Consider the following 13,346-nt stretch of genomic DNA (forward strand, 5'->3'; position numbering starts at 1 on the left):
AGAAAATATACTTACGATAGAGCGTGCTGCGGTCGCCATAACGCGTCTTCGTTTTCTCATTCGCACTCATTCGTTTAATTGGTTTTATAGTGTGTGCGACGCAGTGTTGAGTTTTAATTTTGTGTGTTTATTTATTAAAAATGAATTAGATGTAATTAATAACAATAAATTATTTAGATTATTATTACTATTTTTAAAAATAGATTAATTTAATTATTATTAAAAGAATTATTTACGTAAATTTGACAGGTAATGTATATTTTAACCTTAAAGTAAAGATACAAGAGATAAGTTGTTTAATCTATTTTTCTTATTATTATTAATATAGTTTTGACCGACCAAATTTTATTATAATAAAAAATATTGTTATTACAAAATTCTATCCAAAATTTTGTTTCGAAAAAATTTATTTAAAAAAATAAATATTTTTTTAACTTAAGAAATATTTTGATTATATCAAACAGTTTTATCAAATTTCATATTTTTGTCATATATTATCATTCCAAAATTATGTCTATTTAATTGAAAGTTTATTATTTAGATCATAAATGAAAAATATTATTTCCAGAAACCCAAAAATATTATGTGCTTATAAATTCAAGAATATAATATTCTTAATAAGTATAAGAAGAACGGCTTAATAGGTTAAGAATATATTCTCAAAAGAGACTTTTAGAATATATTCTTATTTAAAGCATATTCCCCACTTACACTAAGAAAATATTCTTGGCGCTCATTTAAGTGGCGAATATTCTAACGTCAAGTAGAATATCCTTAAAGTTAGAATACTCTTTTTTCAGTGTTGGCCCAATAATGGTACAATATTGGCCAGTAGTCTAGCTTATAAGAACTTTTTTGCTTTCTCGACTTCCCGTCAGCGTAGCAGAGTGGTCAGTGTTAAACTTTGGTGAGTTAGGTTAGGGTATCGATCCCCGCGAGCTGTAAGAATTTTTCTAATGTTTGAAGGTTGTTTAATTATAGGAAATATAAGCCGTATACTGCGCCAGTACTGACCAGTACTAACTGACTATCTAACTTAAAAAGTAGCTAACTTACTTACTAACTTACTTAATAATTAGCCTTGTTACTTCCTAATTCGCTAATATACATACTCAACTTAATTACTAACTAACTTACTTAATAAATATCTTACTAAAATTAGTTACTTACTAATTAAATAGTTACATTCGTTACGAACTAACTTACTAACTAACCAACTTAGTTACTTACTATCTTACAAAGTTAGTTAGTTAGTCAGTTAGTAAGTTAGTTAGTTAGTTAATTAAGTTAATAAGTAATTTAGTTTGTAAGTTACTTAGTAACTTTGTAAGGATATTAGTTAGGAACTTAGTTACTAAATTAGTTAATAAGTTAGTCAGTAAATTAAGAAGTTACTTAGTAAGTTAGTAAGTTTGTTATTCAGTTAGTAAGGTAGAAAGTCAGTTAGTTAGTAGGTTAGTATATTAATTAGTAATTAAGTTTGTAAGTTAGTTAACCAGTTAGTTAGTAAGTGAGTTTATAAGTTAATTAGAAAGTTAGTAAGTTAGTTAGCTACTTAGTTAGTTAGTTCATAAGTTAGTAAGTTAATTAAATTAATTAGTAATTAAGTTTGTATGTTAGTTAGTAAGTTACTTAGTAAGTTAGTTAGTAAATTAGTTAGTAAGTTAATTAAATTTATTAGTAATTAAGTTTGTATGTTAGTTAGTAAGTTAGTTAGTAAGTTAGTTAGTAAGTTTGTATGTTAGTTAAAAAGTTAGGAAGTTACATAGTAAGTCAGTAAGTTAGTTAGCTACTTAATTAGTTAGTTCATAAGTTAGTAAGTTAATTAAATTAATTAGTAATTAGGTTTGTATGTTAGTTAGTAAGTTAGTTAGTAAGTTAGTTAGTAAGTTAGTTAGTAAATTAGTTAGTAAATTAGTTAGTAAGTTAGTTAGTAAGTTTGTATGTTACTTAAAAAGTTAGGAAGTTACATAGTAAGTCAGTAAGTTAGTTAGCTACTTAATTAGTTAGTTCATAAGTTAGTAAGTTAATTAAATTAATTAGTAATTAGGTTTGTATGTTAGTTAGTAAGTTAGTTAGTAAATAAGTTAGTAAGTTTATATGTTAGTTAAAAAGTTAGGAAGTTACATAGTAAGTTAGTAAGTTAGTTAGCTACTTAGTAAGTTAGAAAGTCAGTTACAGTAAGTTAGTAAGTTAATTAGTAATTAAGTTTGTAAGTTAGTTAGCTAGTTAGTAAGGGAGGATGTAAAATTAGTTGGAAAGTTAGTAAGTTAGTCATTAAGTAAGTTAGTAAGTTAGAAAGTGAGTCAGTTAGTTAGTAAGTTAATTAGTAATTTATTTTGTAAGTTAGTTAGAAAGTTAGTAAGCTACTTAGTTGGTAAGTTAGAAACTTAGTTAGTAAGCTCGTTAGTTAGTAAGTTTGTTAGTTAGTAAATAACACTATTGTGTTATTTTAACACCTAACGATTTACCGTGTTAGCAATACTGGTACAGTACTGGCATAGTACTGGAATACCAGTCTTAAAGTGCAGTACTGGCGTCGTACAAAAATTTTATTGAAGCCATTACTGAACCAGTACTGGCAAGCCAACTGGTGGCACGCTAGTAATTGTGCAATACTGCGCCTGTTGTGAATACTGGCATTTGACAGAAATGGTTGTTTGGATGGTAGCATAATGGCAGACAATTTTGGACCATTAATGTCTGTCGACGTCCTACTAACATTGACAATCCTATGTCAGTATTGAGTCATGTTGGTTTTCACACCTGAGATTAAAAAAAATATGAATGATAGAAAAAATTTGCGGCTATAATTATTGTTCCTTGACTTAGAAAAGGTTTATAAATAAAGGAATAATAGACTTCCATTCTCCGTCTTATTTTGATCTTATGCACACTTTTGAGGTTAGCTAATTTCTAGGCATCTCGCCATCACTATTGCAAAACGCAATAGAAGTATTGTAGGGAAATATTAATGCAACGATGCGACAAACATGGTGGGTGAGTGTAAAAGGGGTTATGGTATTCGGATGGCCAATGAAGGTTAACGGTTGATGAGAAACAGTCAATAACTGTTGGCAGTAGGTTGAAAGCGAGCTCCAATCACTCTGAAATGAGAGAGGAAGGAAGAGAAAGTTGGATGAAATGGGACAGAGATAGATGAATCGAAAGAGACGGAAGTTCGCAGAGGGTTGAAGAGAAGGGGTGAAAATGGGGTGGAGCTAGCATGGGGGTTGCTGTCGACGCCCTGCTTGCTTGCCTGCCGCCGCGCCGCTCCTTAGTTTCCCTTTATTGATTTTCCAGTGTGCCGTGTGAATGAAAGGGAGAGAATACAGTTTTGAGTATAGAGGAAGCGAGATGAATATTATATAGGTGGAGAAAGGAAGATGAAATGCGGATGCATTGAGAGAGGGAGAGAGAGAGAGGAGTAGGTTAAACCTGGACCAGAATATTCAGTCACGTGGTGAGAGAAAGAGAGAGGAGATAATAGGGGTGGGACTAAGTTGGGCAAGGTTGATAGTAGAGGGGAGGGTTGATAGTATCAGTGTAAAGGATCTCCGAGAGATGAGGACGATTACTCCAAGTTGGTCCTCAACAGGAATGTGTACACTATTTTTTGAAGCCCCTTCCTCTGCTTTATATTTCTGTTCATTTACTACCTTGACCCTATTCCATCCCTCAGATGAGGAACCAAGTTTAAAAACGATGCATTGAAACAACTTAAAAGTGGACAAAATTGTCTGATTTTACATAAGCGACATTATGTTACCTATTAATATAAATATTACATCATTTAATTTTATTAAATAATATTAATCAGTTACTGATTTTCAGTAAAAAGTAACTGAAAAATTGGTTAAACTTGACTAATTGAATCAGTTAAAAAAATAATTTAGGTACTGAAACACCAGATATTTTTAACTTAAAGAGTGTATTTCTCACCATTTCAATCTGAAAATGGAATGCATCATGGAATTCATTTAAAAATCGTTTCTCGGATTCCGCTATTTTGAATTTTTGAAATCTGACTTCAAATTCGTAATCAGCAACCCCGAAAACACCCGAGTAATTAGTTTCAACTAAATTCCATGAATTTTACAAAACTCGGCAGCCATATTAGATCCACCATTTTGAATTTTTGAAATTCGACTTCAGATTCGTAATCAGCTACCCCAAAACCCCCGAGTAACATATTAAAATTTAATTACTTAATTCGACGAACTACGACCATTACTAACTAACTAACTTACTAATTTACTAACTAACTAACTAACTGACTTGTTAATTAACTTTCTGACTAACTTACTAACTAATTTAATAACTAACTTGCTAACTAACTAGCTAACTAACTTACTAACTTAATTACTAATTAACATACTAACTAACTTAGTTAACAAAGTTACTAACTAACTTACATACTTAATTACTAATAAACTTACTTAATAACTAACTTACTAACTAACTTACTAACTAAGTTACTAACTTAATTACTAATTAACTTACTAACTAACTAACTTACTTAACTAAGTTACTAACTAACTAACTAGTTAACTTAGTTACTTACTACCTTACTACTAACTAACTAACTAATTTAATTACTAATTAACTTACTAACTAACTAACTTACTTAACTAAGTTACTAACTAACTAACTAGTTAACTTAGTTACTTACTACCTTACTACTAACTAACTAACTTACTAATTTAATTACTAATTAACTTACTAACTAACTAACTTACTTAACTTAGTTACTAACTAACTAACTAGTTAACTTAGTTACTTACTTCCTTACTAAGTTAGTCAGTATTTAAGTTATTAATTTAATAAGTTAGTTAGTAAGTTAATTAAGTTATTAGTAATTAAGTTTGTAAGTTAGTTAATAAGTTAGTAACTTAATTAGTAATTAAGTTTGTAAGTTAGTTAATTAGAAAGTTAGTTAGCTAGCTCGTTAGTTAGTAAGTTTGATAGTTAGTAAGTTAGTAACTAACGAACAATTGTCCCTGGTGAATCTAAATTCGTCGAATTTTGACAAATCATTGACTTGGTGTTTGATTTAAATTTAAAGTAAAATTTCATTCATAGTCAATGATAATACTAAAATAGATTATTTTAATCCTTTCTTGTGTTAATTTAATCTTAGAGGGATTAAACTGTTGCAGATTATTTTAATCCATTCTGGTGTTATTTTAACACCTCACGATTTACTGTTTGTCAGTTATAATTTGCCGTAAGGGGATCATTCACATATTACGTTACGCAAATGGGTAAAATTTGTAAACCCCACCCCCAGGAATGGGACGTTAAAATCTAATTTTAAGATTAATGCCTGTAGTTAAAGGATGAAAGGTGCAAGGAGAAAGAATCGCTGGTGGCGAGGCAGAAGGAAAGATCGAAGAGAAACGTCGTCTGACAAGTAGTGTAGATCCGACAGTGGTCAGACGAGCCTTATCGTGGGTTTTAACGCGAAAAGAGGGAATGAAAAGAGGTTTTTAAGTCAGCCAGTGGCATTTGTACGTGTCGTCTGACATTTCTCTTAGTCCACCTATTTCTCCCACTCGTTATTTTCCGTTAGAACACTCGTTTTTCTCAATTGGTCAATGTCAAACTCGCCTTTTCCTCTCTACTTTCTGAGGTCGTTTTCCTTTTTAGGCCTGTACATACACAGAGTCGTTGCCAAATAGCAAAGCTGTAATTTTGTATACACTGAAAAAAATTATATTGTTAATTCTGACGTACGAGTATGGTTAGGACTTTTGTCTGAAATAAACATATAGAATTGCTATTCTTCAAATACAGTACTGTTTGTTGTGGTAAAAATTAGTCATAGTGTAAATGGAAAAAATAATTTTAATTTTAGTGGAAGTGAAAATGAGAGCGTAAATGTAAAAAATGTTCTTGATAAAGTGAAAAAAATTCATTTTAAGAAAAGTTAAAGTCAGAGTATTATTGAAAAATGCTAATTTTAGTCTATCAGTAAAGTTTTTTTTCACAAAAGTCATTTCGACTGAAAAAATAAATAATGTATTCTATTACAAAATAAATATGAGAAATTGTTAAACTAGTAGTTTAGTACAAGTTCACAAAAAAGTAAATGTACATTTAACAAGACTGACTTTTTTGCAGCTCATATGGCATCGGTTGAACACTTGGTGTTTTAGAATTTAGCCGATGTTGATAGTCTCAAAGTGGATGGCGAGACGGAAAAAATGGCTTCAGTTTGGTTTTTAAGAGTGGGAGTTGGAAAGGCGGTGGTAGACGTTTTGAATGCTTCCTCGCATTAACAGCACTCTAGTTCGTGCAAGTGGTCTATTACAGGCCTTTCTCTCTTTTTCCAGTCTCCTTTACAAACCCTTACACCCTCGTGCGTCTAGTCCCTTTGGGCAGCTTGACGGGTTTTCTGCGTCTTCCGATCTCTCGATCTACCTTTGACTTGCCATCCACCTTCCGCTCCGGCAAGTCTTCTTCCTTTTCTTCTTCTCTTTTTTGAGTCACCATTATATACCCCATTGCAAAGAGAGAAGGGGTTTGGTCTTTCTGTCCGAGCTCCTCTACCATCTCTAAAAGTCTTTTCTTGACCAGAAGAGCTCATTTCGATTAAGTATAATGGTGGAGAGGTATGGCAGGAATGAAAGACTTGACTTTCACGAACACTACGTAGTAGCTCAATATACTGTGCGTAAGTATCTTATAGGGAAGTATCCCTTTAGTTTCTTCTTTATTTTATTCCTCCCTCTCTTCCTATTCCTTTCGCAAAGTTTCTTTTCACATTTCAGGAAAACTATATACCTGGTGTTGTTATTATTTTTGTATGGAGAAAAATTAACTTTCTTAAATTAAACAAATTAGAGGAGAGTAGGACTAGATGGGATACTTTGCACGTTCTCTAATTCTGTTACTTTTGCATTAAACAGAAAGTTTAGTAAACACGGAACATTTCAACTTTTATTTTAATAAAAGTTCTTTCATATGTTCATATTAATTATAAACTATTTCACAATCAATTGCAGCTCAATTTGCAGTAAAATAATAACTTCACAGTTATTCTGCGATTGTTTTTTAACTCTTATTTTTGTACCTGTTAATATGCAAATTAATAATCTTTATTAAATAATTTTTTTATAACCTCAAGAATTCAAAAATCACATTTTTCAAAAATATCATTCCGAATGCATAATTTTCAAAATTTATAGTAAAAATAATTTTATAAAAGCAGAAGTGTTTAATGTAATCAAATTTATGTAGTAATAAAAAAAAAAATAAACTGATCTAAAAAATCTTCAAGAGGTAGCAAAGTGTTCAATAAAAGCAAAAAGCTTTAACAAAATCATGCATTTAGTGTGCGGGCGAAAAATAATTTTAAAAAAATTATGTATCAACAAATAAGTTTGCAGCGGACTAGAGAAGAGATACTATAAGATGCGTTCCCCTTGCGGAAGCTTCCTGCTATCTTGAAGAGATACATCGACTTTCACGTCCGAACGAACGGTTGCGAACCTTTTTGATATAGCAGCAAACTTGTTTCCTGCGTGTTCCTATTTCAACTAACCAAGTTTTTTATTCGTGTAAGGTTATTTTAAAATTTGAACGACTATGCCAATTTTGGCTTGAGATCCGGATTTACCGGGTTTAAAATACATTAAAAATACACTAATTAGCGCTTTTGATAATTTGATTAGGTTACCTGAAAAGTTCAAAATAATTTGACATTCTCGATAAGCTAATGTTTTATTCCTGGCGTCGCGAAAATACGCCACGTAAATTACAACACTTATTCATGTTGTAAATTGCATATCATATGTTTCTAAAAGGAAAGTTTACTAAAAAAAAGAAATTCAGAGGTTTTCCAGGTTGATTTTTATATGAATCTAAAGTTATAATTCCAAAGTTAAAAATGCGGTTGTTCCAATATAGTGGACGAAATCTAAAAAAATTGGTTTCTCACACAACTTAAAGTCTATAAAGGTTTTGAAGAAACGATCGACTTTTAGAAATACTCATCCACCGTTTTGAATTTAAAAAATTTAATGCCAGAATCGTAATAAGCGACTCCACAAACCGCGAAGTAAAAATCGATTATCTTGTTATTTCTCTTATGTATATTTAAATTTTAAATTTAGACTGAACAACATAGCTGACTCATATACGTAGAAGCGCAAAATTGTTTTGTTTATTATTATGTCATATTCTTTATTTTTTATAAGGAAGAAGATAGCGTTTTTTATTTTTTTATAGGATGAAAAATATGGTTAAGAATTTACAAAAATCTAAAACAAAAAGAACAACATTTACATAATTAGCTACTGTCTGGGGTTAATATAACTGTATCTGGCGCTTTAATTTAAAAAAATATGTGATAAAAAGTTTTATAAATCTATATGTGTTAAATCGTTTATTTAGAAAAAACCATTAATAAAAATTGTCTGATTTCAGGAGCGTATGACGGCTAACGGAAATTCACCTTTGGATAGTATGCGGACGTTAGAACATTATTTAAGTGACATCATGCGAGCGGGTGCGGCTGATACTCCGGAACATCTAAAAGGTAAGAATACTGTTTCTGATGCTGTACACTTCCGAATATGAACATTAACGAGACATCTTATAAACATCACATGTCCCTGTGCCCACTGGGTCGCAACACTTATTTGCATGTTGTAAATTGCACGTCACACTTTTCCAGACCAACACAGAATTGCATTAATTAAGAATTAAATAATTTAACTTTCCCAAAATAATAATTATATCATAAATTTTACAACTGTATATGTTTACAAAAAGATCCGTGTATGGAATCTCGAATATAATCAATATAGTTTGTTATTCGAATTGTTTTTGACGTTAAATTCATTTTAATGTAGAATTTGAATTAACTTTTGCGCCACATTCATTTTGATTTCGAATTAGAATTAACTTCAAAATGAATTTGAAATCTAAATGAGTTTGGCACCAAAGTCAATTCGAATTCCAAGTCAACACACATTTGACGTAAATTCGAATTCAAAATCAAAGTGAAATCAAATTACATAATCGACCCCCCATATTTAGAATAATGAAGAACTTTTATTATAATAGCGTGATCAAATTAATAATATTTTTTCAAAACTACGGATGATGAATATAGAGTAACATTTTTTTTCGTAAATCTTATGAAACCAAAAGTGCATTGAATAAAAGCTTTCTGAAAAATATGAGAGTAAAGAGTACAAACGCAAAAGACGGAAGCAAAGTATTTTACGTTTCTAAAAGATTCCTAAATATCCCATTGGCACGACCATTTGTTTATGATTGGCTGTGTATACCTAACGTTCGTTTTGTGTCTTCTCCTTTTCCATTTTGGCTTTCATCTATTTCTTGACTTTCGACAAGGTCGACAGTCCATGAAGCAGAAGATAGAATCCAAGGTAGAATCGCATTGGCAATGTGTCTCAGAAAGATTGTCGCAAATCTATGACAGCGACCCAATACGGAAACTCAATTCAGTGCGTCAATCCCACCTCGACTCTCTCGTGTTCTTCGCCTTTTTCTCCTTTTTCGATTTTTATTCTCTACACATTTCATCTGCCTCTTTGGCTTCGTTGCGCCACTTTTCACTGCGATTTCTCTTTTTCGTGGACTAGGCAACCCTCTGAATTCCCGCCCTTACCTACTTCAGACAAATAGCTACAAAAATGAGTTGAGAAACGAGAATTTCTTGAAAATCCGCTTTTATTTTTAGAATTTTATTTAGTTTTAGCTGTTTTAGATTTTTAAAAAAGTATTTTTTTAAATTAAGCATTTTTGTTTACATTCAGTTTGACACTGTATTTTAACATAAAAACTCTACAGAAAAAGGGGTTTATAAATTTTTATTCAATTATTGCTTTTTGCACAATTTTATTCGACATATTAAATTTTAAAAAACTAAATTTTTTTTAAACTCTACAGAAAAAGGGGTTTATAAATTTTTATTCAATTATTGCTTTTTGCACAATTTTATTCGACATATTAAATTTTATCCACCATATTGGATCCGCCATTTTGAATTTTCCATATTTGACTTTGAATGCGTAATCAGAGACCCTGAAACCTCTTAAGTAATAATCACGTGAATTCAATTAGTTTTTAACAATTTTGTTCGCCATATTGAATCCGCCATTTTGAATTTTCCAAATTTGACTTTGGATTCGTAATCAGCGACCCTGAAAACTCTAGAGTAACAAATTTCAATCGAATCCACAGATTTTTGAAAAATTTCGTCCGCCATGTTGGATCCGCCATTTTGAATTTTTAAACTCTGACTTTGTATTCGTGATCATTAATTTAACTATTAATAAAAAATAACATTCAGTGAATTAAATTACTTTTGTTACTATTAATCAATACAAACAAAAAATTACTGTGATAAAAATGCTAATTTAATTACATAACAAGTACATAAGTTTATCTTTTCAATTTTTTAAAAATAATTGTTGGAATCACTTAGCGTAAAGTAAGAATGGATATACCTATTTTTTTTTTTCTTGTTTCTGTGAATTAGGAAATTGAATTAAAGTACGTTTCAATTCAATTCTATTTAATGCAATAAGGTTTATCCCACACTAATCTGAAGAGTGTAATATTTAATTTGGCTAATTCTGGATAATGAAATTGGTGCAATTCATTTTGAAATTGAACACCGGGAGCTGAGTGGGACAAAGTATCGATTGTCGATTAGTGAAAAAGTGCAGAGTAATGTTGAGATCTTCCAATTTCCTGACTTTGGTTGGCAAACCCTCGTTTCGCAAAATTTAGAGTCATCACGTATACTATGTAGGGTTAAAAATGGAGAGGATAAAAAAATGTGAATTCAAGTAAAATGAGAACAGTAAAAAAAGAAATTTCACATTTGCGATGTAATTTGATGTTCCAAATCACAATGTTTTCTGACATAATATTTAACATTTTTACTATCATATTATATTTGAGGATATGATACAAATTTGCATCTAATCAGCAAATATGGTTAAATAGCATTTCAAAAACAAAAATAAATTTTTTCTTAAATCAACTGACGATATAAACACAAAACTTTTCATTTTTGAATCAATGAGAAAATATAATTTGGAGAATTTTAGAGAAATTGCAAATGATTGTAGAAATTCAATTATTTTCAAAAGTAATAAATTTCATCGCAAATATTCAATTATATTCCAAATTTTTAAAAAATTCTCGTCAAAATTTCAATTATCTTTAGAAATAATTAAATACTTCTCCAAAATTCAATTATTTTCCAAAAATATTTAATAAAATTCTTGACAAAATTTTAATTATTTACAAAATTTTTTCTCAATTCAATCATTTTTAATATATACATATAATTATTTTCATAAAATAAATAAAATTTCACAGGAATTCAATTATTTACAAATTTTTTATAAATTTCTTCTCAATCATTCAATTATTTTCATAAATAATAAAATTTTTGCAGGGATTTAATTATTATCGCAAATAATAAAATTATTTTTAGGAATTCAATAATAATAAAATTCATTGTGGAATTCAATCATTTTTAATGCAATTTTAATCAAATTTCTCGAAAAATGTAATTATTCTTAAAAATTTTATTAAAATTATTCAAAAGAATTCAATTAATAAACAATTTATTGATGAAATTCTTTAGGAGAATTCAATTTTGAGAAACATGCAATTATTCAAAAAATTATTTTTTTTATTTAAATAATTATAAATTAAAACCTTTGATAATCTGAATTTTTCATATTTTTAACTAATAATTCTGTGGAATTAATTTTTTTGGGAAATTTTAATTACGGATTTTTTTTAAAACTAATTCAAATTTTTATTTTCTAATATATATTTATAATTGAAGAATTTACGAATAATTAAAATTGTGTAAAATTGAATTGTAAACAAGTGAATTTGAAAATTCTCAAAGAACTTTTTCAAAAAATTATAAAAAATAATGCATTTAAAGAATAATTTTAGTTAAAAACACGAAAAAAAATTTAATTTTGGAAAAGTTACAAATTATTTCAGAAATTAAATTATTTTACAAGATTAATAATATTCTAAGCAAAAATTAAATATTGTTCAAAAATAATAAAATTCTTCTTAGAGATTCAATTATTTTCACAAATAATAAAATTTATTGGAGAATTTCAATTATTAGGTATTAATTAAATTTTAATCAAATTTCTCGAAAAATGTAAGTATTCTTAAAAATTTTATTAAAATTCTTTGAAAGAATTCAATTATTTAAAAATTTGTTAATTAAATTCTTTATGGGAATTAAATTTTAAGAAACATGCAATTATTCAAAAAATTATTTATTTTTTTGGATTTAAATAATTTAATTCTAGTAGAATTTCCTAATATAACAATTGATTTAAAAACGAATTTCAATTAAAATTTTAGATAATAATTGAATATTAAAAGCAAAATAGCGTGAAGTTTTAGAAATGTATTGAATTTTGAAAAGGTTTCAAAAAAAAAAAATCTTTGAAAGTCGGAATTTTTCCTACATTTTAGATAACAATTCTATGCAATTAATTTTTTTAGAAAGTTTAATTGAATTTTTTTTACATTATTTTAAGTTTTTATTTTTTCTAATATATATTTAATCGAAGAATTTACCAATAATTTAAATTTCGTAAAATAAAATATTGTAAACAATTGGATTTTAAAATTGTCACTAAACGTAGTGTTAAGGAGGAATGGTATAGAAATTCAAAACATTCAGAATCTTTTGATATTTTGGGAAATGATTTGCTTTTATATAATAAAGTTACCCACCAAATTTCAGAATTTTTCACTAAATAGTTTACAAGTTAAAAATTATTTAATTTAACATTACCTCTTATGGGGAAAGCACGAATTTGCATGTTTATCATAAAAAATTTAATACTTAAAACATTCAGAATTTTTTGTAAAAATTGTATCTTGAAGGTCAAGATTTAAGCTTTATTAATCACGAAGGTTCTTTTTTATTCACTAATTAGTTTAAAAGTAATTAATTAGTTTCTGGAAGAAAACTAATTTTATGACAGACAAACAGAGAAAACGTGGCAACACTGTATATAAAGTCTCACATGTGACAGCTGTTTAGTGGTACATAAAACCAAGAGATGGCGCCAAAGGTACCAAAAATGACAAATTTTCATTATTTTTAACCACACAAATGAGGGGCTCAAAGTAAAAGTGGTATAAAATAACAGTGCAAGCAAAAGTGAGTCAAGTTTTCGTAAGCGCGGAAGAACGAAACAAATGTTACGCTACGAGGAAAAACGAATTACTTTTGGCTGCGAGCAAAAGCGGGATAAGATTTCACTGCGCGCAAGAAAGGGATACAGATATATTCCGTTTTTGCCCGC

General features: G+C 28.8%; 1 protein-coding gene across 4 annotated transcripts in view; it reads left to right on the plus strand.

The window, feature by feature from the left end:
- The window catches only part of LOC122498776 (cytoplasmic polyadenylation element-binding protein 2), a 507,210-nt gene that overhangs the window by 46,056 nt on the left and 447,808 nt on the right, over positions 1-13,346 (plus strand). For all 4 annotated transcript variants that reach the window (XM_043606690.1, XM_043606689.1, XM_043606687.1 and 1 more), the window contains exon 2: positions 8,431-8,542. In XM_043606690.1, the coding sequence (XP_043462625.1) occupies positions 8,431-8,542 (112 nt within the window). The remainder of the gene's footprint in view (positions 1-8,430; positions 8,543-13,346) is intronic.

Source organism: Leptopilina heterotoma, unplaced genomic scaffold, assembly GCF_015476425.1.
Source record: "Leptopilina heterotoma isolate Lh14 unplaced genomic scaffold, ASM1547642v1 Lhet_16, whole genome shotgun sequence".
Classification (NCBI taxonomy): domain Eukaryota; kingdom Metazoa; phylum Arthropoda; class Insecta; order Hymenoptera; family Figitidae; genus Leptopilina; species Leptopilina heterotoma.